General features: G+C 35.7%; 3 protein-coding genes across 6 annotated transcripts; 1 reads left to right on the top strand and 2 right to left on the bottom strand.

The window, feature by feature from the left end:
- Nucleotides 1-571: 571 nt before the first annotated feature.
- LOC117632567 (isovaleryl-CoA dehydrogenase, mitochondrial) lies at nucleotides 572-7,358 on the top strand. Of its 3 annotated transcripts, XM_034366091.1 has the most exons (14): nucleotides 572-822; nucleotides 1,216-1,357; nucleotides 1,926-2,050; nucleotides 2,126-2,170; nucleotides 3,203-3,251; nucleotides 3,377-3,486; nucleotides 4,285-4,361; nucleotides 5,003-5,053; nucleotides 5,152-5,216; nucleotides 5,789-5,943; nucleotides 6,042-6,082; nucleotides 6,195-6,249; nucleotides 6,371-6,427; nucleotides 6,625-7,358. In XM_034366091.1, exons 1-14 carry the CDS (start codon nucleotides 715-717, stop codon nucleotides 6,769-6,771), a joined length of 1,227 nt encoding a protein of 408 aa, XP_034221982.1. In that variant the 5' UTR covers nucleotides 572-714; the 3' UTR covers nucleotides 6,772-7,358. The 3 variants fall into 3 exon arrangements, with proteins under 3 accessions (XP_034221982.1, XP_034221983.1, XP_034221984.1); XM_034366092.1 differs by lacking the exons at nucleotides 1,926-2,050; nucleotides 3,203-3,251 and having other exon boundaries at nucleotides 590-822; XM_034366093.1 differs by lacking the exons at nucleotides 1,926-2,050; nucleotides 2,126-2,170; nucleotides 3,203-3,251 and having other exon boundaries at nucleotides 590-822.
- A 509-nt stretch (nucleotides 7,359-7,867) lies between these two features.
- LOC117632566 (auxin response factor 4) lies at nucleotides 7,868-14,796 on the bottom strand. 2 transcript variants are annotated; one of them, XM_034366089.1, is made up of 12 exons: nucleotides 13,824-14,796; nucleotides 13,633-13,689; nucleotides 13,210-13,392; nucleotides 13,040-13,124; nucleotides 12,873-12,963; nucleotides 12,252-12,416; nucleotides 10,646-10,765; nucleotides 10,497-10,572; nucleotides 9,849-10,014; nucleotides 9,027-9,772; nucleotides 8,750-8,940; nucleotides 7,868-8,312 (listed from the first exon to the last, which is right to left on the bottom strand). In XM_034366089.1, exons 1-12 carry the CDS (start codon nucleotides 14,169-14,171, stop codon nucleotides 8,129-8,131), a joined length of 2,412 nt encoding a protein of 803 aa, XP_034221980.1. In that variant the 5' UTR covers nucleotides 14,172-14,796; the 3' UTR covers nucleotides 7,868-8,128. The 2 variants fall into 2 exon arrangements, with proteins under 2 accessions (XP_034221980.1, XP_034221981.1); XM_034366090.1 differs by having other exon boundaries at nucleotides 10,497-10,566; nucleotides 13,824-14,171.
- Nucleotides 14,797-22,575: 7,779 nt separating this feature from the next.
- On the bottom strand, nucleotides 22,576-27,422 carry LOC117631148 (MLO-like protein 3). The gene is made up of 15 exons (XM_034364129.1): nucleotides 26,995-27,422; nucleotides 26,820-26,877; nucleotides 26,454-26,665; nucleotides 26,182-26,298; nucleotides 25,372-25,432; nucleotides 25,114-25,208; nucleotides 24,932-25,006; nucleotides 24,742-24,833; nucleotides 24,308-24,357; nucleotides 24,183-24,223; nucleotides 23,899-24,072; nucleotides 23,758-23,793; nucleotides 23,438-23,505; nucleotides 23,252-23,312; nucleotides 22,576-23,062 (listed from the first exon to the last, which is right to left on the bottom strand). Exons 1-15 carry the CDS (start codon nucleotides 27,127-27,129, stop codon nucleotides 22,685-22,687), a joined length of 1,653 nt encoding a protein of 550 aa, XP_034220020.1. The 5' UTR covers nucleotides 27,130-27,422; the 3' UTR covers nucleotides 22,576-22,684.
- Between the last annotated feature and the right edge of the window lie 287 nt (nucleotides 27,423-27,709).

A 27,709-nucleotide genomic window follows, 5' to 3' on the forward strand; every position in this document is an offset into this window, starting at 1 on the left:
TGGTTACTTGGGAGATGGTATGAGGCAATGAAAATCAAGCTTTCTTGGCTAATTTGGTGTGGAGATATATCTAATCCGTTTCAATGGAAGGATTTGGATTTGGATTTGGATTTGACCGTAAAGCTAAATTTGCTATGAAAACAAGAATCATTATATTTAAAATTCATTTGTTTTTATTTTTCTTGTCTAAATCTTAACATATACGCATTGTAATAGTCTATACAAACAATTTTCCAACATCATATAAATTGTAAATCTATAAATTTGGAACCACTTCATCCCAACGGAACCTTGGTTGTCTTGTTGTGTGGCCTGGTAAGAGTGCCACAATCACAACCAAAATTTTTATCTACTAGCCTAATCCTATTCATTCCTATTTAAGATCCCAGAGATAACGTAGCCAGCATGACATGATGAAAATGGATAAACTTTGTCTGTCCCTGAAAACACCCCATGCCGAATTGGCTATCTCCTCAAAGCACCCAATCACACGCTGCCACACCAAAAGGGCCCACAAAGTTTAATTATAACGGAAATTCCCAAATTAGTCTATATAAAGCTATTATAAACGACACCAGAATTGGCTCTCGTTGGCATTTAGCAGCTACTGTCAATGCCAGACATTGTCGTCTTCGTCTTCTTCTCTTCTGAAACTCTCTAGATATTATCTCTATATATATTATCTCTTTCTAAAACGAAAACATAAAAGTGAATATGCAAAGACTATTTGCTGCGAGGTCTCAATGCTCTGCAATTTTCAAAAATCGGAGAAAGTGTGCTTCTTTTTCTACCGCTTTACTCTTCGATGACACGCAGATTCAGGTCTCTCTCTCTCTCTCTCTCTCTCTCTCTCTCTCTCTCTATATATATATATATATATATATATATGAATCAAGTTTGCAAGTAGAAGTATTTATGTTGATTACATTTTTTTGCGAAAATTTGGAGAACAATATGTTGGAAATTTTATATTATTAATAATATTTAATTTCTAAAATGAATGAAGTAATTAATTTCCAGTCATATTAGCAAAAGGTTTTTCCTTTCAATTGAAGTGATAAATTTAGAGCAGGTGCAGAATGAAATCAGACTGGTCCCAGATAAAATAGTTGCCGGGCCCATTTTGACGATTTAAAGTACTCCGTAGCGTTCTTTAGCACTGAGACAATTTTTTTTTTTTTTTTTTTGTTTGTTTGTTTGTTGGCATAAATGCAGTTTAAAGAAAGTGTTTCTCAGTTTGCACAAGAACACATTGCCCCTCATGCGTCAAAAATAGACCACACAAATTATTTCCCTCAGGAGGTGAACTTATGGAAACTCATGGGAGATTTTAATCTTCATGGAATTACTGCACCAGGTAGACTTTCATCATGTTATGTAAGAGCTTTTCTAACTACCGTTAGTTTAAATTTAAACTCTATTGGGGTTTGAGTGTCTTATCGTTTTTGTTTTAATTCGTGTTTGTGTACAGAGGCAATTTTTGGTGTGAATGTGATGCTATGTGGGTGTTGCTCTTTGTTTTAGGAAGCTTCCCTTTTTTTAAAATTGAAAATAATATAATTTTTTTGTTTGGATGTGCTTCTACCAGCGATATTTTTGGGCCTCGGTTGTTAGGATCACAAGTTCTTACTTACATGACAATTTTTTAGCTATTATAATTTTGTAATCTAGCATGCAGTAAGATAGAGAAATAAAATGTTCCAAGAACATCTTAATATGTAGCACGTGTTGGCCTCCTCACCAACCTTTTTTGAATTGGAAGATGGAATTACTATTCCAAGGCTATGATCAAAGATATTTGCAATTCATGCAGGATGCAGTTGTCTTGTTAGAAACTATAAACCTCTTCTTTCTTTTTTATGCAATTTGATTCAATAATCTGCAGTTTCATGGGTTTAGAAACTTGACCATGGGTTGTCTTGTAGAGGAATACGGAGGGCTTGGTCTTGGTTACTTGTATCACTGTATAGCTATGGAAGAAATAAGTCGTGCTTCAGGGTCTGTTGGTCTCTCATATGGTGCTCATTCTAATCTGTGCATCAATCAATTGGTAAACAAACGAACTGAGTTCATCTGTGACAGCATTTGGGCATATCTGATAAACTTGTACTTTTTTATTTGGTAGGTGAGGCATGGAAACCCTACTCAGAAACAGAAGTATTTGCCAAAGGTTCCACCTTCGTTTGATTCAATTTTATGCATACCAGTGTAGTATTTACAATTTTACAGGCATGCTTAATTAGAGATGAAGAGTTCTGGCGGATTCCACTTATCTCTGCTATGATGATTATCTTATTATTTACAATGATAATGATGATTATTTATCCAAAATGTGCATTGCAATCATTAGCATAGCATGTAGAGAATTTTGACATCTCTCTTCATCGTCAAACTGAATTTCTTTTATAGAACTTTGTTCCTCATGTGTTATTGCTTACTATTTCGGTTGCCGTTACATCTTCAAGCACTAATTTATTTAAGCTGCTTCAGCCAATTAAGCATGAGATAATCAATGATTTCTGACCCAGAAGTTTACAATGGTTTCCTATATGTTTGGACTCTTACTTTTCATCTACTAGGTGGACGAGCGCTTTTTCATATTTGTGTGTTCTAATTGCACTCATTGTCATTCATTGTCATCGCTTTGTAGTCAGATTTGCCATATCTTTCATTTGTTGTTCTCTCAAGTTTTGTCGGGGAAGGAGAGGAAGGGAAGATGGTGTGGCCTAATGCTGGGCTTGTAAATTCTGTAAGGATGGCTGGATAGTTTAGTTGAACAAAATTTTAGGAACCAGTCAAAAGTATCTATCTTTCTGGAGAAGAAAAAAAGTTAGATTACTTGAGTATGGCTCATAGTCACTAATATACTATGGCATGTGACATACATATCCTGAGGAGTGTTAGGAGAATTTAATCATGCAGTCAGCTAACTATTTGGTTTTGAATACATTTTAAACAGTTTTTGTGTGGGCTATACTAATTAAATAAAACTTTAGTGATTTTATTAATAAAATACTGATCAGAAAACTTCCTGGGTAGCTTGATATACCTTTTTCCTTCCTCACTTATTTTCCAACCCATTAAGTAGGTATTATTTATGCCACATGAAATCATCTTTCTTCTGTTCTAGGGTCTTTCTTAATTAATTAATTTTCAATTTCTTTCCTTTTTGATTGACAAAGTCTCATCTTTCATTATGTAGCTTATCAGTGGCGAGCATGTGGGGGCTCTTGCAATGAGTGAACCCAATTGTAATTTATGTGCATTACACTTCTTTCATCTCGCACTTAAATTCTGAGTATTATCTAGGTTCATTTAAGGTAATTAGGCTGATGTCTCTCTCTCTCTCTCTCTCTCTCTCTCTCTCTCTCCCCAGCTGGTTCTGACGTTGTTAGCATGAAGTGCAAGGCTGATCGTGTAGATGGGGGTTATGTCTTAAACGGGAACAAGATGTGGTGTACCAACGGCCCAGTTGCTCAAACATTGGTATGTTTTGTTAGAATTGCTTTAGCTAAGCATGGATATTACTACCCATATGCTTCTCTCTCTCTCTCTCTCTCTCTCTCTCTCTCTCTCTCTCTCTCTCTCTATGTACGTGGGGGTGGAAGTGCACTCATCTGTTGCTTGTATTGTATGCTCTGAAACGTTGGATATTTGTCAAATTTTACTTTTTGTAGCCATAATGAAAACTGTCTAATATGTATATGCAAGAGTAGAATTTGTCTGACATGTACATATATATTATTTTTATGTAGTTTGTGCTTAAAGCATCTTTTCCCAGGAATGTGAGAGGTTTAAGATTTCGTACAGCTTACTCTGGGAACCTATAGAATAGGCTACTGCACAAGATGTCTCCTGATGCAGTCTCTAGATGACTGTTGAGAACCATTTCCATGAATAATCTCGAGGATGATTCTGTCATTGAATTGCAGCAGATGTGGACTTTCTTTGTTTAATATCGCAATGTTTTAACTTACACATGTGAAGGACCAAGTTTTATTACTAATGATTGCTATCAGGTGCAGCTCTCAATGATATGCATTCCTATGTCAGCCTATAATTATAAACATTTACGTTGGCCCACATTCATTAGGAGTTATGTTTTAATGGTTATACTAGTACTGCATTTTCAAAGCAGTGTCTTTAGCATACTATTTCATTTTGACAGTACTCAAGGCTTTGTATCGCTATATCATATCTAATATTTCTGTAGCGTGTTCATACATATATGTATGCACATGTGAATTTATCATCTCATTTACCTGATATTTAGAGTTGGATCAGGTTGTTTATGCAAAAACAGACATAACAGCGGGCTCAAAAGGAATTACAGCATTCATCATTGAGAAAGGAACACCCGGGTAATTAATTGTGTCAGACGACTCTAATACGAACCCGACCTGTTTATTGATCAAGTTGTTTGTGTTAACCCATATATTTTACAAGTTAGAAACTTAGTATTAGGAACTTAAGGAATTTTTGGATCCATAACATTTATTAGATCAAGTACAATGACTATCTTTTCTCTAAACTTTAGTTAGGTCCCTCCTTCAGAAATTTGTTTGCCCATTTTATAGGTTGCTTGTACATTTTTCAAAAAGTTCTGCTAGCACTATTATAATGTTGAAGCATTAAACATAATTACTACTACATTTACTCAAAGTTTAAAATACTTTACTTTCATTCTACATATCCATTTTACATTCATATATATAGGGTGGAAACAAGATCAATGATGAATTTAAAATAATGTAGAAACAAGATATGTAAAGGATAAACTTAATTAAGCATTTTAGTAGAAGTGGGTGGAATAGAAGCACTACATATAACTCTATAGTGCTCTTAGGCGACATCGCAGCCCTAAATGATCCCAAAAGATGTAAGCAGAAGAGAAGAAAATGAAGCCTACTTGCAATGCATAAAATCAAACCATAATAACAAAATGCATGACGAATAGTTTGAATTCCCTCACTTTTATGAAGTTATTTATGCCTTAATGCAGGTTCAGTACTGCTCAGAAGTTAGACAAACTTGGCATGCGAGGAAGTGATACGTACGTCCAGAATGTTTTAAGTGAAGTTGTCTAGTTTGGGAGTACATTCCCTTCTTTGTTCTCTCTTTTTCTACTAATAGTGGCAATGGTCTGAGCAGATGTGAACTTGTCTTTGAGAATTGCTTTATTCCAGAAGAAAATGTTCTTGGGCAGGAAGGAAAAGGTGTAGTGATAATTATATTTACAACTTTCGTCATTGGAAGGAGATCATTTGGATACGTTGCATGTTGTATTACTTAGCAAGCATTGATATTTTACATAGTTTTGATTGCTCATCTATCTTATGGCTTTAATTTGAACCTTCTGAGCTGCGCTTTACTATTACGGTTGTCAGAACTCACTGTTAGAGCAGAACAAAGTTGCTTTTGGGCTTATTCTTCCGTCACTGTAACTGCTCAGCCATACTCGTTTTGGTAACATAAGATGAACTTAGCTATGCCAAGAGTTTTCTGTTATAGCACTGACCTCCCATAGTGTCACCTAAAGCAGTTAGAAGGACTTTCTAATCCTAATTTGAGTGATAAGATGGTAACGCTTTGAATCTTGAAACTAATTTCTTCCCGGGGAAATTCTTGTTGAGGGAATGTAGATACCATTGATATTGGAATAACAAGTGGAATCTTTAGGAGTTCTTTTTTGGGGTCATTTATCCTATGTACTTAGTGTGGGTAGCATAAGTGTCTTATGCTGTCGTAATTCTGGTTCAACCTACATTGTTTTTGCCCTTTCTTTCAGGTGTCTATGTGATGATGTCTGGATTGGATTTGGAGAGGCTTGTTTTAGCAGCTGGACCCCTGGGCATTATGCAGGCATGTATGGATGTTGTCCTTCCTTATGTTCGACAGAGAGAGCAGTTTGGCCGTCCAATTGGAGAGTTTCAGCTTATACAGGTTTATTGTTGTATTTACACAACTTAAGTTGATGTTTCTAGCTCCTGTTTGTACTTAAATTGTAGCCCTTATGTTGTTAACGAACTTGCAAATTACAGGGGAAAATTGCTGACATGTATACTTCTTTGCAATCATCAAGGTAAAAAGATTTTTATTCCTTTATCACCGCTTTTCTTTGTTTATTTCTTGTAATATTCACTGGTAGCAGAGTTAACCATTTCTCTCTTTTTGTCCCCTCCCTTCATTTTCAGGTCCTATGTGTATTCTGTTGCAAGGGAGTGTGACAATGGAAAAGTTGGCTCGAAGGTGCTGTTGGGGTTTCTGAATTTTTTTCCTTCACTTAAATTATAATTTTATCAGTTTTAGCATTTGGCAAAAAAAGCTTTGGCTTAGGCAAATAATAACTCTTCTTGATACAAATTTTCAGGATTGTGCTGGAGTTATACTCTGTACGGCTGAAAGAGCCACACAGGTAGCTTTGCAGGTAAAAGATCCTGGATAAATTCCATTCTATCTCTTATTTTTGCAAATGAGCAATTTTTAAACATAAACCCCAGTCAGGCCAACCAATTTGGTCTTAGTTGATTATACAAATCATATTCTACATATTGCTTGAATGGCATGGCATAGTATAGTTCATTATTTCCATTCACATGGTTAAGTCTATTTTGAATGTTGCAGGCTATACAATGCTTAGGCGGTAATGGTTATGTAAATGAGTACTCAACTGGTCGTTTCCTTCGAGATGCCAAACTATATGAGATTGGAGCAGGGACTAGTGAGATCAGAAGGATGATAATTGGTCGTGCGCTATTTAAGGAGCAGTGAGAGACTCATGTCCAGTTGCTGAACTGTGATAATCCGCAGTACTCGAGCACTGTGTCCAGGATACACCTGATGTTGCAGTCAATCATTTAAGTTTACTTCACACACATTTCAGAATACAGAAACAAGAAAGGATCGAACCCAAATGTACACTGGTTTGTCCATGATGGCAGAAAAAATGGCTGACTGATCTTACTTGGTTGGTCATCTTTAAGTAGATTGATCTTCCTGGCATTAGACGAGAATCAGAGTTTTCTTCTGGTGATTAAGAAACTAAATTCAGAAATTGAATTTCATTTTTTCACCCTTGGTGGAAAATCATACTCAATTGTATGTACTCTAAAGTCTAAACCATGGTCGGAAATAAAAGAGAAGCCTTGTTTGGTGGTTGTCAGGAGTACTTTTTGGCTGAGTAATGAATAAGGGTTCTACAGTGACTTTGCTTTGAACACACCGCTGAAGGTCGGAGAAATAAACCAAAAGATCTAGGGTTTGAAATCCTACTGTATGATTGAGGTTTGACTAGTAAGATCTGGACTTTGCTTCTGTTTTTTGTTTGGCTAACTTGAAATATAATGAGATTTAAAACATGAATTTGACGTTTATTGTTTTAGAGGGTATCAATTTATAAATGAGAGGTGGTTAGGATGTGTTAATGGCGGTGGTACCCTCATGTCATGTGTGATGCTGGTGGTAAGATGGTGGGTCGGGGTGTGGTGGTGGCGATGGTCATATGTTGGTAGTATAGGTGCTGGTAGTAGTGGTGGCGATGGTCATTGTAATGTGGTAGTAATAGAGGTGGCAGCGGTGATGGTGGCATCATCTAGGGCAATGTGGTGGTAGTAGAGATGGTGGCAATGGCAGCTTACATGTTTGTTTTCTGTTCCAAGGTTTTTTTCCCATGAAAATTTTAAATTTCTTTGTTTATGGATCCAGACAAGGGAATTGATGCGTGTCAATTTAGATATTCTGACTTTTACCTTAATTCCGAGTTTATATCCCTCATTTGTCCACACAGTAGAGTTTGAGGCAAGTCAGGAACAAATTTAAAAGATCTCCTTCAACTCACAGGAACAAATTTATATGGTGGTCAGCATCCTAAACACCAAACTTGAAATTCTTTCATCTTCTCCACTACTTAAGAGAACATATCCAACAATTTATACTCAACAAGTCACAGTACTACATATTTAACTTCAATGGGAAAGAGTTCAATCTCTAGAAGGCCAAACACGTTTCATTTTCGAGATGTGTTTGGGCTAGGAAATCCGGAAAGTACATAACTAGGTTCTCGTGTGCATTATTTGCATAAGCAGATAAAGTTACAACAACATAATGACAACCCTGGATTTAATTCTTTTTAGACCCTGATTACTGTTGGGGAAGAATCTGGCTGGCTCACTGATGAGGACTTTGACATTTCCAGCATGACGGGGGTTTGTTCCAAACAACTTTGAGTATCGTCACTGATCATTCCAATGGTCATCTTCTCCACTTCTTCCTGGGTATATAAATGAATTTTGGAGACCACATTGCAAAACTCGCTGCATCAAGAACCCATCATTTTCAAAAGGTCATATAAAAAAATGTTCATACGGATTGTTCAGAAAACTCCAAAACAACATTTCTTGATAGCGAAACAACATATTCTTCTGCAGTTAACCAAGCTCAGATGAAATGGCATTTTATAATTCAGGCTAAAAAGAAGAAGAGAAAAACGCACGGACACGCACACACATTGCATCTCTGTCTAGAAAGGGTAAAAATGAAAAGAACAAATTAATTCTTTAAGTGCACATCTTCTTGTTGCCTTGTTTGGTATCCTAAAAACCCAATTGTTAACCGAAATTAGAGCTGCATTTATGCTATTGCTTCCTATGACATAAAAGACTATGCATGAGTATACCGTTCAAAGGAACTAGGCAAACATAAAAGTTTAATTCAGAGAGAGAGAGAGAGAGAGAGAGAGAGAGACACTTACTGCCATGGGTCATCCCCAACGACCATGACATCATTCTCACTGTCAGTGTACAAGATCCGCCATCCTTTATCAGAATCTCGTAGAAGGCCTTCCATCCTAAATAGCCGTTCTAGTTCACTCAGCAGGTCACCATAGCCATTCAGTTTCGAGAGATCAATGGCTCTTCCCACTAAGCTGCCTTGCTTGTGAACCTTCACTCAATATATGTAACATCAGTTGGCAAAGATGTCCAAGACATGGCAAGTTACAATCCAACTTGAGGGCTACTGTAGCTTACCTTTGTACAACTCCTCTTACTGGAACTTTGAGAGTTTGGAGTGGGATTTTCCCCAGTCAAGGAAAACCCAAAAAGTTTACATCCAGTAACAGTTCCATTAAAGTCTTCATCATTGGGATTTCTTGGATTTTGCACTAAAGTGGGAGGAGCAGAGCTACTCTCCTGCGGCTTATGCTCACTAGGTTTATTTGGCCTTCCAACTTCATTTCGTGCAACTCCCATTTGCATAGAATACGGGTTGATTTTCATATTCTCCCTGGGTAAGTTAGTAGCATTAGAGCACATCACCGGATCTTGGCCAGCTCTGCGAATGTCGCCATAAGGAAAATATATATTTGGAAGGGATTCAGAAGCTAGAGAGAAAAAATTTGGTTTGGGCGCTTGATAAATGTTGTAAGATGTGCAACCAAGGTTGGATTCCCAATCACCTAGGGTGAAATTTGCTTTTCCTGTCAAAGATCTCAACGGGCATATTTCTTGACCTTGCAAGACTTTTGGAAACCTATCAGATTCCGCAAATCCTGTGTAGGTGGAGTGGCGAGCCCTCATAAGCTCACCAATAGTAGCCTTCTGTGTTGCATTTGATGCAAGACTTGGATGTGCCGGAGCTTGCATCTCAAAATCTTGCGGGTGGTTTACAGTATCACATCCATACAGGGGTGATATGAAACCTATATTTTCTTGACCTTGCAAGACCTTAGAGGATTTAACTGATTCCTCAAAGTCCATAAACCCACCCCCTCCAGCTGCAAGAAAATTGACACATTGAGGATAGAAGTTGAATAAATGAAAAATTCTTGGTCTGGTTGGGAAGTATTGTACCAGTTATGGAGTTGTTGGGCAGGGTTGTCTGCAGACTTGTCCGCAGTTTCTTCATCAATCTTGGAGAAGACTGAATGCTCAAAGGTGGGAGAGAAACGGAAGGATCAATCTCCCACAGGGAGACTCGTTCTTGATGATCATTTCCTATATCTTCATCCCATCTGACCTGGTAAATGTAAAATTAAGGGGTAAGTATAAGAATTGCTGCAACACTGCAATAATAGAATCATAGCTCTTGAAGTTGTCGTCTCTTTACACAAAAGGAAGTGCATATGTGGTGCACGGTTAGACACAATTAAATAAGAAAGCAGCAATGTCAATTGATGGGATCCATTTGAAACCATAATCTTCCCATTTGTTATTCTAAGGATCAACATTTGTGCCATGGACAAGTACTTCTTCAAATGAAAGAAAATATCAATCCAATAAAAGTACCAAGGGGAGAAAAGGTATTTTCTCAGTGAGGTTCATCAGATAGTTGGCCCCAAACAGTATACTGTAAATTTTCATTCTTCTCTCTCTCTCTCTCTCTCTCTCTCTCTCTCTCTCTCTCTCTCTCTCCCCATCTATTTTCATTCAAAATGAATTGGGAAGTTGGGGTGCAGTTCATTATTGTTTAAAAAAAGGAGAATAAAATACAAAGCATACCATCAAGCATCTCCATTTGGAGTTAGGCCATCCATAGGGATCCAAGTCACTGATGCCAGTCACTACACCACTACACCTACAAGTTGTATCAATAGAAAATTCAAGAAGGAAAATATGCTGGCTATGCCATTTAATCTACTTATAAATACCTTCTTTCCGGTGAATCATCCCTATCAAATCTCATTTTGAATCTTGTCCCAGTGGTCACTGGATTAGCAATGCTTCTGACATACTTTTGGTAGGGGATGACAAACTCTGCATGGCTTGCCCTGCATTACCGCAATTTAAACAAGTTCAAAGGTTCTGTTCAATGCATAAGCCCAACTTAGCATGTTTACAAATCTCCAAGGAATCAAGTGACAAAAAAGATGCTATTATACACATGAATAGTCCCAGCTTAGTTAAAAAGCCTGACATCATGTGATCATTGTAACAACCACAATTTTGTCTTTACTTTTTGAAATCCTAGTAAATCGTCATTTCATTGCATTAGAGTGCTCCCATTGCATGTGCAACATTTCCCCACTGCTTTTCATAATGCATGCAGTCCATCACTTGTAGTTCCGATTAGTAATGAATTGATAGTGAACTATGATAGGCAGTAACCTTAGGAGCTCCTTATGAATTGCTTTAACCCTCCTGGCCCCTTCTATAGGCAATGATAAATAATAGCCTCCTAAATACATAAAATAAATTCATAAACGTAACAGAGGAATTTAAAAATATTTCTCCAGTAGATATCTCCAATTCAAACATGATGAATAAGAGAATAACTATAATGCTAGGCACGGAAATCATTTTAAAGAAAAAAGGTGCATAGGTTAAAGAGAAGACTTGAAGAATGTCAAGTGAACTGCACCATTGGGTGCTTCCACGTTAAAAAAATTTGGCAAAAGAAATATCAAATTTTTATATGTAAGAAACCAAGGAAAATTAAATAACTATCTGAGAGAGACATCACCGTCATTAAGCATACAATGGAACGATAGGAACCATAACTAAGCCTCGTATAAACTATAAAGAGAGAATCATCCTTAAAAGAACGATATGCACAAAACATAGGAAAAACAACTTGGTAGATTCTGAAGTTAATAGATTACTAGGTTTTTTGGTAGGTTTCCAAGCCACTCTGCTGTCTATTGGCAGAGTAAACAAAAAAATAGTGCTAACCATTTTATTGATGCTCGTGTCTCCCCATTTCTATAGACTGTTAGATGTCTAGTAAAAATCAAAGCCAGAAACATTGTATGTGAACCATCAATGATAAGCAGGATGCCCTAGGACATTCACAGAAGTAAAGTTTTATGAGTTGTGGCCATTTCCTATTTCTTTAGTGTACTTCCTGATAAAGGAAACTCAGCCTGACAGTTTATAATGTTACAAAACTTCAGTCCCCTAGGACGTTCCGGGAAGTAAAGTTTTCTTTTCTATCTTTTGTGTGGCAGCATACTTCAATTATCTTTGGCACACAAGATCAAGACAAACATATTTGAAGAGTAAAGGAAAATATGCATTTTCAGATATTAAGTACTAGGTTCGGCTTATTGGGAGGATACACAATAATTAGTGATCTAATGAAAAAGGTTACATATAAAGATACACAATATACCGGGAGGTTACTGATAGAATCATATTTCCATTGATTTCACCAACCAGTTCCACCAAAGAGTTGATACTATTATCTCCAAAAAGTAAAGTCGCATAATAAAACAAAAACCACAATAACATGATAAAATTTCCAAATAGTAGTGGTACCTAGGGCTGTAGAATACATGAAACATGCTCTTAGTGGATATTGCATTAGCCACAAGAGAAAGAACACTGGGATAAGAATTCTGGTTGCCCACAATTGAATCAGGAAGACCATTTCTAGGTCGAACAGCTCTTCTAATTCCCAACCTTAGCTCGCCATTTTCACCCCTACAAAGAACATTATAAATGATTCATGCTATCAAGATTACCAGACAATGAACACAATCAAGCAAATTTTTAACACCACCGAGACATCAAAATAATCTTGTTCCTAGGACATAATATTCTTATTCATGATTATACACATAACACAAGTCAATATCCTACCGTGTGTGAAGACCTCATTTTTGCCTTTGGGGCATTAAGTATTTGAATATACATATATACTCAACCAATATACGGAGAATCAACACTTTACCATCCTTAGTAATATTAAATAACTCCTTGACAATGAAATCTCCTAAATCAATCAAGCATTAATGTCACTTATATAAATGACATATTTTCGCTACTTCTCACCGTTTTGAAGATAAAAAACAGCCTCCAAATTGGAAAAGATACAAATTTGAATGATAACTAAGGCTTGGCCAATTGTCACTAAAATAGGAAATTAATCATAGTTACCTCAAAAAAAGCACAGCATCCCCCGAGACAAGATTCTTTTGGCTTATAAAAATACTCCATCCTGTAGTGAGCAGGTGTCGCCTTGGCTGACCTGATGAGTAATACAAATTGAATTGTATCAAATTTAATCATCAATCAAACTACACAGAGAGTTATAAATAATTTACCTCTATAAATATGTCGAAACCTCCACTCCACCCCATGCAGGTCCTTTGCAACAAGCTCTTGAGAGGGCCTCTGCTGCTTATAGTCCTACAGAAAATAAAAATATATGTTTAAAGTTACACAGAAATATCTTCTTTGAATACCAGAGAAATATAAATGCATTGATTCGTACCAAAGGGGGAAAACAGTCCTCAGCAGCTCTGCGAGGAACAGAGAACCCTCCATGGGTACTGGTGTCGGAAGCTGTAAGTGTTTTGCAGAACATGTGAGGGGTTGATTTTGTAGGTGATCCTCCATCCCCCTCATCCACTCCTAACTCTTCAAGCTCTTTGCCGTCTAAATTTGTTCCTACCAACTGTAGAATACCCAGAATTGGCACTCATTATAACCATTACAGAAAGATAAAACTGAGCAGCCTTAAAGAAAAGATGCATTCTAACAGAAACTTTAAATCTACAATGATAAAGACTTAAGAAGTCACATAGAACACTGTCACTCCGAGTTTCCAACAGGAAACATGTAATTTCTAGTAGATGGTCAATTTTTAGTTACTTAACCAAGATGAAGTACCTTCAATGTCAATCAAGAATCATACCTCTGGCTGAGGAAGCAAAGTGACATGTGTATAGACCTCATCATTTTCCTTGTTAGCCTGTCTCAAGAATTCAATAGACAATAAATTTCATAACCAAACTAAAAAAGCAAGCATATTTGGAAGAAGAAAAAAATTACAATGTTGGAAATTCTATATGGAAGTATGCATAAAGAATTGACATTGGTACTTACAAGTAGCTGGACATTCACAACCTTGCAGAAGATCTGTGGCTGGAGATCAAAGGTGGGCATCTCCATGGAAGAGAAAGGAGAGGATGAGGCAACTTGTTCCAAGTGACCTTGTGGGAAGTAGACAACCGCATTCCCTTTCTTGGGCAGTGAGATGAGTGGACCAGCACAGGCATGCCAAAGCTCCAAATAAATTGAAGAAGCCACGGGAGCTGAAGATGAATTTGAAGAAGATGAAGAAGTTGAAGAGGACAAACAATAAACACAACCACCACCCACCTTGTCACAATCCCCATTACAATAAGCACTCTTCTCCACCTCAGTCACTGCATGGTTCAGATCAATTTCCATGAACACCCAGTAATATTTATGTTCCCCAGAGTTGCTCAACAGAAAGCACAACCCAGTAAACAATCCAACAGCAGAAGTAGCAAGAAATTGAAAACAACAAAAGATGGGGATTAGAGTAAAATGAGTAATCAAACGGGAAAAGTAAAGGGTACCCACAAAGCAAAATAGAAAATTGGAAATGAGGAGGTCAAATCATGTCAAGAAATTCTCATACTTCGAGGGGTACCCAGAAAGCTAAAACAGGAGAGGAATGTGTGGTATGAGCAGATGAAGAGAAAAGAAGAAGAAATTCATATTTGCTTTGCAGGAAAACCCAGTAGTCAGTGAACTGAGGCAGAGAAGGCTGAAAGATGAGAAAGGAAAAAAGGAGAGAAGAGGGCATCAAATGATAACAAGAAATTCAAAGTATGATTCCATTTCCTCCCCCATTTGCAGGTACTGAGAAGAGGGAGCAGAAGAAGCAGCAGACGTAGACAATTGCATAGGAACACAGAAACAAAAGGCGGAAAAAGCCAATGTGGTGATGGGCTTTTCGACTTCGACTGTTTAACAGAGAGAGAGAGGGACTGTGTTGGGTGGGGGGGACAGGCTAAGACAGTACATTACCAACACTCTCCACCCTCTCTCTCTCCTCTCTCTCTCTCCTCTCTGCTTTTGCTCTGCCTCTTAGCTTTATCTTTTTTCCTTTTAATTAGTAATTTTCCTTCACTGTAGGACGTAGGTCCTCCACCAAGACAAAAGGAAGGTTTAGTAAGAAAAAAAGAATTGAAAAGACAAAAAGGGGTTTGCATTCCTTTTTTTTTCTTTTTTCTTCTTCCTCTTTATATAAACGTGAAAGAAATCAGTAAAAATTAGAGATGAGAGTACCTTGTAAGCCAAATTGTTGTGTTGTTGGTAGAATTCTAGATTTGCAATTTTTGATTTTATACTTTGTGTTTGAAAAGACGAGCTTCAATTTAATCAAGCGTCTGTGCTTGAAGATCAATGTACATCAGCTTTGAATTTCTTAATTAATACATTCTTTTCTTAAGGAAAATAAAACAAAGATGAAACTAATCACATATATGAATGGAGAAAATAATATATATCACTCACAAATATATGCTCCCAATTAAATTAATTTCTACTTGTTTTAGAGATGAGCTCAAAATTAAAATTCTAAGTTTAAGTTAGGTCCCAAACCATGTATAGTAAGGAATTAAACCACCTTACCCTTTACTCTTTTAAGTCAAAGTAACTACTTTGTATGTACACTATACAAACCCGTTAGATTTTAACAAAAAATTTAAACTAAACAAAATAGCGCTAAACATATAAATAATTTGACCTAATAGAGCTAAACATGTCACATGCAAAGTGCTTAAAAACCGACCCACAATGTCTATTTTACATATGTACGTTCTTAACATAAGTCGCTCCAAGTCATCTTTCTATTAACCTATTTGTTTTATAAACTTAACTAATTAGGAATTATTTTAAGTTTAAATAAATTACATGCTCTTTTTTTTTTTTTTTGGCTAATGTTCTTAAATAAATTACATGCTCGTAAATGTCAAAATTAAAACAAGATGAAACAAGAAAATGGGAGATGGAAAACTACTTTTTTTCTTTTCAAAGGTTCTGTATTGAGATACAAGAGTGAGGTGCAAATGGTCCAAAAAATGCCCAAATTAAGTGGTGATCTTTTCAGTTTTTTTTTTTTTTTTTTTTCAGTTTTATGTTGTATGTATAACTCACTAATTCAGTTTATGGTTAAGGTACCATATCAGAAAGAGGCCATTAATAAAACAAAAAAGAAGTTGAGAGAGAGAGAGAGAGAGAGAGAGGGGGGGCCCTTGTGACTTTTGGCAGCAAATATGGTGGGAGTGTTGTTGTTGTTATTGTTAGTTGTTAGGACTCACTGACTCATCACACCCCCCTCCCTGCTCAGTCCACACACCCTTTTTTCCATCTCAAGTCTTATCAACCCTTTCTCTCTTGTTTTTCTCACAACGCCCAACCCCTTATCTCACTCTGCTTCTAGCGCGTGTGCTACACGATCATGGATTATTCAGTCTGACGCCTGGTCTTGAGAGAAGAGCGCGTGTGGGAGATTTCGATGTCTTTTGACCTGCGCCTTTGGCGCTGCTTCGTTGCCCCACACATACATTCTTTCTCTCACACGCCTCGATTTTTGATATACCGAATTTGTCCTCTGGGGTTTTTGTATTTACCGAGTGCTCCTCCGTTAAACTTCTGAGAAACTGACATGTGCAGCGCACGAGCATTTACAAAGCTGTCCCCCTGTTCTTCTCACTGACATCACGGGCCCTGTTCATTTGTCACGAAGCTCTATTGTATTGTCAATGGACTCCTCCCGCATATGATTATGAAGGTTCAGACCACCAATTTATTTTAGTCAATCAAATTAATGGGTTCAGTTTGGTCAAGATAATGTGTATATTATCGAGTATTATCTTGTAAAGAAAATCAAATTAATAATAATAAAACTTTTATTATTCTCATTCAAAGATATGTCATAAATTTGAATATATTATCTCAAAAACGACTATAATTTTTTATTTTAATTGGTGTGACTTATAATTTAGTTATTTCTACTTACAACTATTATTTTCTTACAAAATTACTTAAAATCAATGAAGACACAAATAAACAAATAAATTAGAAATTATATATCATTCATACTCTCCACCTGTATTTTTACCTTAATTTGATATATTTATAGTGAGTTTGATAGATAAGTGTGGTTAGTCTATTCTTATGACGGAACTTTGTTGAGGATGAATTACCTCGATGTAAATATCCTATTATTTCTATAATAAAAAAGGCATCAATAAGCTTTTTGAAGAACCCAAAAAAATAAAATGTAGGATTCAATCAACCCTAAACCTAGACAAAGGGCTGCCATCATGCTTTACCAAATTGAATTTGACATGTCTTCAATATATTCCAAAAGTGGACGGAGAATTTTGTACATGAGTAGCGAAAGTAGCAATGCAACTTGGCCAACAAATACAGTGCTGTGACAAAATAGTATGGACAAAAAAAATTGCAGCCACAGCTTCTTTTCCTTTTTGAGAATAGAATTATTACCAAAACAGTGGAAACCATAGCATGCATGCATTTAAGGCATCTCAAAATAGATGGGCATTCGTATTTACTCCATTGTCTCAAAGTATGATGCATTTCATTTTGGGACCTAAGTTACCTAACCCTTTTTTTGTATAGGCATCAATAAAATGTGTTCCTTTTTTTTAACAACAAAGTGGTGTTGCGAAGAAGATCCTCGACGGATTGTATTTTCGAACATGTCCAGTTTTAATCTTAAAAATACGAAAGAGGAAAAATTACAAAACCATATACAAGAATAATCAAACTGAGGTATCCTTGAATGCCTTTGAGAAGCTTACCATTTTTCTTTTTTTTCTTTTTTTTCTTTTTTCTTCCAGGTCAGGAGATGCTCTCTCTCATGGGTTCACGTGTTGAGAAAAGGATAAAAGACAATTTTGAAATGGACTCCACATAGACTGTTTGTCTCTCCGTTTGGGCTGGGAATATGTACATGTCAGTTCTTGGTCCGAATTAGGATATACCAAAAGAACCTTAAACGGAAAATAAATTTACAGCCAGATCTTTACCTTTTGTAACTTTGATGCAGGTACATATATGTCAATTTCAGATTATATATTTTTGCACTATATCTGGAACCCTGAGGTGGATCTAAATACAATTATAAACCGCTTAATTTATCAGGAGTTTGCATGACCTAGGTTTCTACGGTGATTATGATAATATAAAAAATGTACAACTATTGTGGGAAAAAAACTATCATTTCCACTGGCGGAGTATACGATTGCCCCATCCTCCATTATTGCTACACATGATTTGCCCAGTGTTTAATGTGTTTGTACTAGGCTGGGCATCTGGGACCGAAAACCGGCTAAATTGGTCGAATTTGACTTTACAAAAGTTAATTAGAAAAATATTTAGGTGCATTTGATACATCGCATGACATGCTACTGTGTCATATCAAATAAATTAACACTATTTGCGCCGTGTTTTGAATTCATCATTTAGCATTAGGGTTAAAATACTAACAACAAATGCACAAGTATACTTTAGGTGAATACCTTAGGGTTAAGATACTAACTCCAAACCTCATTACTTTAAAAAATAAAGCATGTAGCTAGGAATAGGATGATTAATTGATAGAATGGTAAAATATATAGATGGTGAGTGTGTTAAATGTGTAAAAAGGAAAAAGAAGAAAAGAAAAGAAAAAGAAAAGCTGGATAACATGATGATTCAGATACAGAGATGTCAAAGCGAGGGTTTTGTCGCTTAATATAATTAGAATGACTTTATTAAAAGGCACAGCCAAAGTGTCATCCTCTAGGGTTTGATATTTGTGTGTCATTAGCTGCTAGGGCAGCAGTCGATTTACTTGTTGTATCTGCAGAAAGAAAAAAAAGAGAGAAAAGATGAAAGAAACCCTCGAGAGTCATGCCGGTTGCTTTTTCTGCTGCTTCCACTCACAGCTTGACAAATACTACTCACGAATCAAAAAAACTGACCAAATTAACTCACTCCATCCATTACATCTTTTTTCTTTTCTTTTCTTTTCTTTTCTTTCTCTCAGTTTGGTCATCACATCAGTACTGTTACTGTTTGTTTTTCGACTTTAATCAATTTGTGTTTGTCTGTTGATGTCGTTGGTCTTTTCTTTTAACTTTAATTAGCTTTTTGGCTTCTCATGATCATCATCTTTCTTTCTTTGTTTCCCGCATTCATCGTACCCTTTTCTCATATGTCCATGTCTGCTCTCTCTCTCTCTCTCTCTGTGTTATAATGACACAGGTGTGACCCTACTAGCAGCTAGTAGCTAGCAAGGGCCAGCCAAAGATGAGGGCTGGTTGACATGCCCACCAAAATTGGTGGGGTTTTCCGCTTTTGGAAATATTCGAATTACCTTCTCATTCCTTCACTGTATTAAGTACTTAAAGTAAAACTAAAAACATGTTTTTAGAATACTATTAGCTTTTGATCCAAAAAGCGAAAGGAAAACTATCTGGGTTAACATTCCTTCAATGTTATGTTAACTTAACGCGTCATGTTACGTACTGTACTCTTTAATCACGTTTTAACATGTTATAGTAGCATATTATCTTTATGAAATATGCTTTTTGTTTTAATGTGTTACACTTTTATTATGTGTTTGACGTAAGTATTTATAAAATATTTTGTATGCTATATTTGCTTGGTATTAATTTGTTAACTTTTGACATTTAATCATTTGTTTGACAAAGAAGAGAGAGAGAGAGAGAGAAGGTAAAATATGTATATTGGGTGTTGGAGATGTTATATGTTTTGAAGGGTTGTAGCTAGAGATCTGTTGGTTAATTACTTGTTCGTTTCTCCATCCAAAAGACAAAAGGGTTTAGGGAGGCAAATGGTATCCCCATGCCATGATTACAAGCTTGCATTTTGGGCATCACAACAAGAGTCACGGATAACAATCGAAAAAGAAAGAAACGGTGACCACAGAGTCATCATACTTTATGGATAATACTAAATTTAATTAAAACACAATTATAGATAAGAAGATATTGTTGTTTGGAGCTAAGATTTGTTTAGACTCTCTCTATTATCACTTAATGATGATTGATAAAAGAAAGATTAAACAAGAGCCAAGTAGGGCCTACACCCAATCTATATCACCTGATTCCAAAACCTACAAGTAGTAGTAGATGAAAATTGATATATAATTTGATGTGCAGCAACTCAAAAACTAAAACCAACGTCATAATAACTTCTCTTCTCCTTAATTTTTATTTTATTTTAATCAGCACATACCCTCCTATAAAAAAGAATGACTTTCATAAGAGGAGATAACATTATTTTGTTATCCCCGACCAATAATGTTATGACACACATGATATAGCACTTCCAACGTGGCATAACATTATTGACCGGTCGGGTGTGCTATCCCCATCGTTGCAACTAAATTTTTCTCCCAAAAAAGATCTCTCAAATTTCCAAGTTTCTCTTTCTTTTTTCTTCAAAAAATTGTCATATGTATCAGTAACTAACAGGCAAGCAGCAAATTGTATAGAGTTGGATATTTATTTTATTTTATTTAAAAAAAAAGGGTAAATGAGAGAGGACAGCCTGTTGGCAGCTAATCCCTTTTATAATTTTTAGAGGAAGAGTTTAATTAAGGTTGAATCAAGGGGCCAATTTGGTCTGGCTGGTCTGGTCTGCAGCATGCAACCAAAAGCCACATTTTGGTACGATGCTCCAGCATATATAAGGTATGATAAAGAATTTGTTTCCATTCCCTTACATAGTACTTAACAAATTAACCCTAAATAAATATTATTTATGCTTGGATATATATATATATATATATATATATATATGTGTGTGTGTGAGTTTTGGAATTCACCAGACATGTAGGAACCAATGAGCTTATGCGACCATGATTTGAGAGATGTGTGGGCAGGAGAGGGAGTCTGAGTCATGATTCATGAATATATTTAGAAACAACAAATCTCATTTAGAATTGAAGATTAACTGCTTTAAAGAAAATCCAAAAAGTACTTCGAATCACATGGCATGTTCTCGTTCGATTTCACACATCCTAAGCTTGTAGTTAAATTATGTTCGTAGAAGACTTCTAGCTCAAGTCATTAGAATACTTATTCCCATCTTTATAGCAAAAGTTTGATTATTTTAGAGTCAATCACCTTCGAGATTTTTGGGAATATGTATTCTTTTTGAAGATGTAAATTCTCAATGATCTTTTAATGAACAAAATATCGATATCGATGTCTTATAGATAAATAAAATAAAATGAACTCATGCATATTCACATAAATAAAATGGAATCATTTTGGAAGTTTTATAAAATAGAGAGTTATGGAGTATTTGGATGATGGATTTAGTTTAAAACTTGAGGCAATATATAGGGTTTGATTTGAAATGATTGTCTCAGTCGATTCTTATTACAGGTTCATAGCACACTATGATTCTTGTCTTCACACTCTCTAACATTAAAAGATCTAAACATCTATCTTTAAGTTTTAAAATCACTTTAATTTGTCAAGAAACTTGAAATCGTAGCTCAAATAATTAAAATAAGTCTTAAAAAACCCCACTTCTCTAATCTCTTCCCCAACTGTCCATCTCTATCTTTAAACCAAGGTTTTTCCAGTGTCTGAATTTGGAGTCACATTCAACTCCATGACTGGCAATGAATTAGAAGTATGACTGCAGAGTAATTAAATTATTTTTTACTTTTTAAAATATTGGTTGATAAAATAAACACACCAAAAAAAGAAAAGAAAAAGAGAGACAATTACTTAAAAGCTATCTCTTGCAATTTTCTTAAACTTTCTGACCACCAAAGCTTAAGTTAAGTTTGTCGCAGCAATGCGTGCCCCAACATGAACAATCTGAGTCAAATAAGGCTAAAAACTAAGCTCCAACATGTTTTTAATAATTTCTTCACAAGTGGGTCTCCAACTTTAACTATGTTTTGTCGCACCAAATTTGATTGATTGATTGATTGATTTTCACACCAAAATGGTTGGTGCTTTCGATCTGCCTTTGGGCCTGTGGGCCTCTCCATTTATTGTCTGCAAATGGGCAAATGGGCAAATGGGCAAATGGGCAAATGGGCAAATGGGCACTGCTCTTGTCTCATATCTTGTACTGCTTTGCATGTTGATTCTTCTAGCAGCTTTCTTTTTTGAGATTGATGCTTCTTGCCTTAGTCACTTTTTCAAAGTCATTAATTTTGTGAAGATTTTTAATCTTATTTACTTACTATTTCTTTTTTAATATATAAATATCAAACACCTTTTTTTAAACTGTATCAATTGGTTGTCAACATGACATGATCTAGTCTGGTAAAATGACATGATCTAGTCTAGTAAAAGATGATCGTGACTTGCAGACGAGTGATCTTAAATTCAAAACTCATCCAGTCTTATGAGCTAAAATCCTTAAAATTAACTCTGGCTTCTTCTTGGTTTGATTTGGTGGGAAGGTGCCCAGCCCATCAACATGCTCAATTGCTCATGTATTTGTTTGCATTGAACCAGGATAAAAATTACAATTCTTTTCTGCAGTAAAGCTTTTCTTCTTTTTTAAAGATTTTTTATTTTATTTTATAAAAGTTACCGACTCGGCCATCAATTAAAAGATACACATGGATAAGTCGAACGGGGGTTACCATAGTTGTTGTGGCCCTCCTTCTTCCGTCCTTATTTGGCATCTAAGATTAAAACCCCAAGGTTTCTTTCCTTTCAATGTAACAAAAAATATATGCATATAGATAACGAATTACTTCAAATATGAAGAAAAAAAAACACTAGCAATTATAAAGGTATGGTCAAATTGATTTGAGAAATCTCAATCCTCTAATGGAATAATCCTATTTATCATACTTGCTTTGATGTGCTTTTGTTTTGCTTATATGGGTATTTTGTCAACATAAAAAGAGTTTTTGTTCAAGTTTGTGTTGTGGTCACTTCCGGCATTTCCATATATACCTCACTAGATGAAACATTACTAGCTAGTTCAATTTCATTTTGCCCTACTCTTTGTTGATGATCTTCCACAATTTCTTGGTTGTCATCAACAATCTCAGTTTTTCCAGGAAAATTTTGGGTGAGTTCCGCAAAAGTTAGCTGCCGGCGATGAGAAGAGAAGTCCGGGGAGTTCACGATTCCCCTACTGCTTCCAACAGTAGTAGAATCTTCGTCATGGCCAGATTGTGAAGAGTCTTGTTTCTTTTTCCTCTTTTTCTTCACTTCAGCGTGCCACTGCTTCATAACATTTGTTGTTTGCTCTTCAAGCACTGCTGCACTCTTGAAATTTGATCCCATCTGCAGGAAATAAGAACGCTTTCTTATCAGACAATCTGACATGTTATGTTATCAAAATTATTAATTTAACCATTGGCGATATAGGACTTGTTGGGACGTGAGGCTCAAATTAATCGTTTGGGGACACAATGTAACATATTATCCGACGAGAGAAAAAACTTATATGTTCATGTCTGTAGGAATGCATACCTGAGTCACTAGGGCATAGAGTGGAAGAGTAATGTAACTGCACATCACTTGAACAGTGACCCTGCAGAAATTCGTCAACAATTAATTAGGCAGCTTGATTTAAAATTTTACCAAATCTGTGTAGTGGCAACATATGTAAATGAAGAGTAATTAAAGCACACCGTGGAAGATGAGCATGGCACTTACGCTAAGACCACCCGTATAATGATAATCTGTATGTGTTCATGGTAGCAAGAGTGTATCCCAAATTGTAGCTGAAGTTAATAAGAAAAGAGAGAGGTAAAGAAAATGTTTTAAGTGAACTAAACACGAATAATGTTCTTTTACTAAACAATTTGACGTGTTATGTTGTCACATTGTTAATCTGAACACAAATTCAGATAAAAATTCACATGATTAATAGTTTGGTTCAAATTAACAATATGATAATATAATGTTTGTTACGGGACATTTTAAAATACTAAATAAAACGAACATGATTAGTTCAAGTTGAAACAGAGACACACCGTGACCCAAATGAAGAAAGCAAGTTCAAATGCATTCTGGAAAAAATGAAAGCAAATTAGTCAGATGATCGGATCATAATAATTAACTTAGGGTAATCAAGCATTAGTTATGGAGTTAATCACGAAGAAGACCAATTATACCATAAACAAAGTGAGATGTACAAGGGTCAAGACAAACTGTGGTTGACCGAACCAGAAGTGACTGTCCTTTGGTTGCACCAAAGGAGTTCCTTTTATCACGTTATTCTGATCATGAAGTTGATGAGCCATTTGTGCAACTACTACTTCAAGTTTGGTTCCAAGAACCAGCACTATCTACCAACACATAACACATAATTAGCGACTAATTAAGAGAACAAATAGTAATTAAGTAAGAACACAACGAGCAAGAGAGAGTTTAATTAAGCTTTAGACTTGGTGCATACAATTAGTGGCAAGAATGAAACCCAGAGATACACCTGCCAACCTGTTTAATTAAGTTAATACCATTAATTCAGTTATTTTTATTAATTAAAGAAGTAAATGACTTGGATGGTGCTTAATTACTTACCATGCACGTCCAGAAAGATGAAGATGACGACTATAAACCACATGAATGGGCTGTCAAATGATGTACGCACACAATTAGCCAACATGAATTAATTTAATAATATGGTAATTAAGTTGTTATAAAAGGAGTAAGATTGGTTCATATGGGCACAAATCATAATTCTAGTAACGCTACATGTATCATTTTAATTTAATTACCGATCGCATTACTAATTAGATTCAACTTTATAGGGATAGAACGTAAAAGTTGAATTTAATCTTTAGGAGAGATGTAGTCAGTAATACGGTGGATTTATATACAACTCAGTCACATTTATAATTTATCACATTGTGACTATGCATCTCACGCAATGTAGGATTCGTATATTTATGTGAACGATGTGATCAGAATTATGTGTTAGAAATAATTTTAGGGTTATGGATAGAATTGCCAACCTGATGCCAACAACAGCTTTGAAATCGTCCTCCAGCGAACGTTGAATGTAGTTTTGGAAATCGAATGCATTTTTGTTTGTGGAGAAATGAGTCTGAAAATTTTGTTATCAACAATGATCACAAGTAGAAAGAAAAATAAAACTGAAATATTTTAATTTGTGTATAAATATATATATTTATTTATACTCACTGAAATGAAACCGTGGCGCAAAGTGAGATAATCAACTTTTTCCACTGAATGGAAGAATTGCCGGAAGAAGCACCTCTGCATGTATATAATTAACAATTAATTAATTAATTATAATAAAAACTGATCATGATTCATGAGAGCTGCATATATGTTAATAAAATAAATAAAATAAAAAAACTCACAATCCACATTTGAAAAGATGTCCCTGTTCCTGTACGAGAAGTCATATGTCTACGACCAAATGTGGTCTGCCTTGTCAACCTAAAACGATTAGGATCTATAGGAAAAAAAAAGAAAGAGAGATAAGGTTGAATTAGTTGTTGTATTATATTGAAATATAAATGCCGGAAAAACTATTTGTTTGTTTGAATTAAATGATATGTCATTAGTGTTAAACGATGTTTCAAGTTCGAATGCCCTCTCCTATTATCTTAAATTACCATTTGCGATTTGATATTCCATCGTCTGACTTTCTTTTTCCCATGCTTCCCAACGCCTCATCTATCAATAAATCACCAAAAAAAAAAAAAAAGAAAAAAGTTATTTAACGCATAGAAGTGCAAGTGCTGTACCATTTGAGTTAAATGTGTAATTTTGTATTTGGATGAACAATTTGTAATTAAAAAAATTAAGTGGCTCTTAAATCGTGTAACTCACAAGCGACCACCACATATTATTTTATGACCATGTAACAAAATAATATGTAACACCAAACCAATAGCCTACATGCAATAATTAAAAATTTAACATACTATTTTTCTTTGACTAGTTTGGAATGACACTTGGGCTAATGGTGTGTGATCCGAATCTTAATGCATCTTTTTGGGCTGTTACCTACTAATCTAACTTTGCAATGGGGTGGCGTAAATTGACTTCACACACCCAAGTGCAACATTTTCAATGTAAACAAAAACACTGTTAAATGCTTCAGGTTGGAATGGAATGTACTCTAAAAGGGTTCAAAAATTCAATTTCTAGAAGTTTCAATATTGCATTAGCTGAAACGTGGTCGGTGAGGTTGTTGATAGGGGTGTAGTTAGTAGTAGAATTCTATAGTGCGAGTCTTATTAGATGATGTTCTATCTCTTAATCGTTAGATCAAACAATGACTTGCAGTTAGTTAACTACCCGAGATGGGCTTATGACCTGTATCACTCAGACTTATGCAGATTTGTTTTGGTGGGGTGAGAGCCATCAGACTTTGTCCAATCACAAAATATATTATAGCAACCAAAAGGAAAAAAGCATACCTTGGCCCTTCCTAAAGCCATGGTGAGAACACTATACACAATCTGCATAACTGCTAACACAAAGATGAAATTGTTAAGCTGGTTGAGCCCCGCTTGTGATATAAACGAGGTTTTCCCCTGCAAATTCAATTCAATTTTAATAAAACTATAGATAAAAAAATTAATGAAATTAAAGTAACAAAATAATTAAAAAATAAATTTAAATTTTAGCCACACAAAAAACTTTCACTTTTGAAAAAAGTTAAAACTTTTTCAAAAAATTATGTACTTACCTGCGATTCACAGTAATCCACAGAAGAAGTTGCTGCTAGTCTTCTTTCCATGAATTGAATGGGCTCTAAACCAAGTGCTTTGGTGGTTTTAGTGGGTGCACTTTTTCTGCAGGGAAGCATGGTATATGCAATCTTTTTGGGTATGCATATTTTGGATATGGACCTTTGTGACACTGTCAGAATTAGGGACATGAAACCCAGCAGCATAAGCACTGCATGCACCCAACACAAAAAAAAAAAAAAAAAAACTAATTCAGCAAATTTTATCAATTAGAACATACATTCTGCAAAATTGTCCAAGTGATGAGGCATTCGGGAAAATTGGTCGGAATTAGGATAGGTCATGGGTTCGATTGTTTTGCTTACCTGATTTGAGCTTCTCTACGGCCTCGAACAAGGCATTTTTTTTACGTTTTTTGAGCCACTGCATCATCAAATACATGAACAAAAAGAAGAAAAAAGGGAGGGTGTGTAATTAGTGAAATCAATTTCAAAAACAAATATGATGGTAATTTCTTACGAAGGGTCATTAGATACATACTTGGCTAAGGAGATCGATCAAGTGCTCTATAAAGATAGAGAGAAAAATGAAGACAAGGCAAACTGTTGCCAAAGCCCAAGTGGGTGTGTCTTGAAGTGAGCGGCTGGATGCTGCTGCTGATCCTCCAGAAGCCATACTTGCTATGTGTTCTTGAGGGAAAAAGAGTCAGCATCAATGGAGGAAAAGAATTAATGAAAGAAGAGATGAGCTGAAGAACCCACGGAGAACGGTGCTTGAATTGAAATACTTGAAGTAAAGCCAAGGAGGGGGACCCAATCAGAGTAGAAAGATGAAACGTTCAAATCTTCTGTGCTGCTGTGACTTTTTTTGGGTGTTCAAGTCCAAAGGTTCTAAGCAAAACCTGCATCTGAGGTCGTATCTATTAAACATGGTTTGACACGGTTTTTGGTCCCATTTGAAAACCATAACTTCGCAATGCGCAAACGTCCAAATGTGGGTGGTTAGAGCAGGTGTGGTTCCATTTATTTTGGGCAACCTTCTTTATCACTGCATGAATGCTTAAGGACAGTCAAATTATTGTTGTCACGCATTCGCCTTTGTTGACCAGACTAAGATGATAATCGGATTAGAAGAGCAAATTGGTCCATATATTTCGAGTCGGGATCTCCCATCCCCAATTTACATGTCCCTTTTCCTTTATCTCTTATTTCTTTGATTGACACATGTGTCAATTTATTTATTGAAGAAGCATCAT

Source organism: Prunus dulcis, chromosome 6 (assembly GCF_902201215.1).
Source record: "Prunus dulcis chromosome 6, ALMONDv2, whole genome shotgun sequence".
NCBI lineage: Eukaryota > Viridiplantae > Streptophyta > Magnoliopsida > Rosales > Rosaceae > Prunus > Prunus dulcis.

What these genes read in the sequence shown, in the direction of transcription:
- LOC117632566 (XM_034366089.1), bottom strand. Translation starts at nt 14,171, where the DNA reads ATGGAAATTGATCTGAACCATGCAGTGACTGAGGTGGAGAAGAGTGCT. An exon ending in CATGTATTCTACAGCCCTAG is followed by an intron (nt 10,766 to 12,251) that starts GTACCACTACTA and finishes GCGGTAATGCAG; the next exon opens with GGCAAGCCATGCAGAGTTTG. An exon ending in CCAAATGGAGATGCTTGATG is followed by an intron (nt 10,015 to 10,496) that starts GTATGCTTTGTA and finishes TACATTTACCAG; the next exon opens with GTCAGATGGGATGAAGATAT.
- LOC117631148 (XM_034364129.1), bottom strand. Translation starts at nt 27,129, where the DNA reads ATGGCTTCTGGAGGATCAGCAGCAGCATCCAGCCGCTCACTTCAAGAC. An exon ending in GGAATATCAAATCGCAAATG is followed by an intron (nt 25,209 to 25,371) that starts GTAATTTAAGAT and finishes TTTTTCCTATAG; the next exon opens with ATCCTAATCGTTTTAGGTTG. An exon ending in CTTTCTTCATTTGGGTCACG is followed by an intron (nt 23,506 to 23,757) that starts GTGTGTCTCTGT and finishes TATTAACTTCAG; the next exon opens with CTACAATTTGGGATACACTC.
- LOC117632567 (XM_034366091.1), top strand. Translation starts at nt 715, where the DNA reads ATGCAAAGACTATTTGCTGCGAGGTCTCAATGCTCTGCAATTTTCAAA. An exon ending in TCGATGACACGCAGATTCAG is followed by an intron (nt 823 to 1,215) that starts GTCTCTCTCTCT and finishes GCATAAATGCAG; the next exon opens with TTTAAAGAAAGTGTTTCTCA. An exon ending in TCATGGAATTACTGCACCAG is followed by an intron (nt 1,358 to 1,925) that starts GTAGACTTTCAT and finishes GTTGTCTTGTAG; the next exon opens with AGGAATACGGAGGGCTTGGT.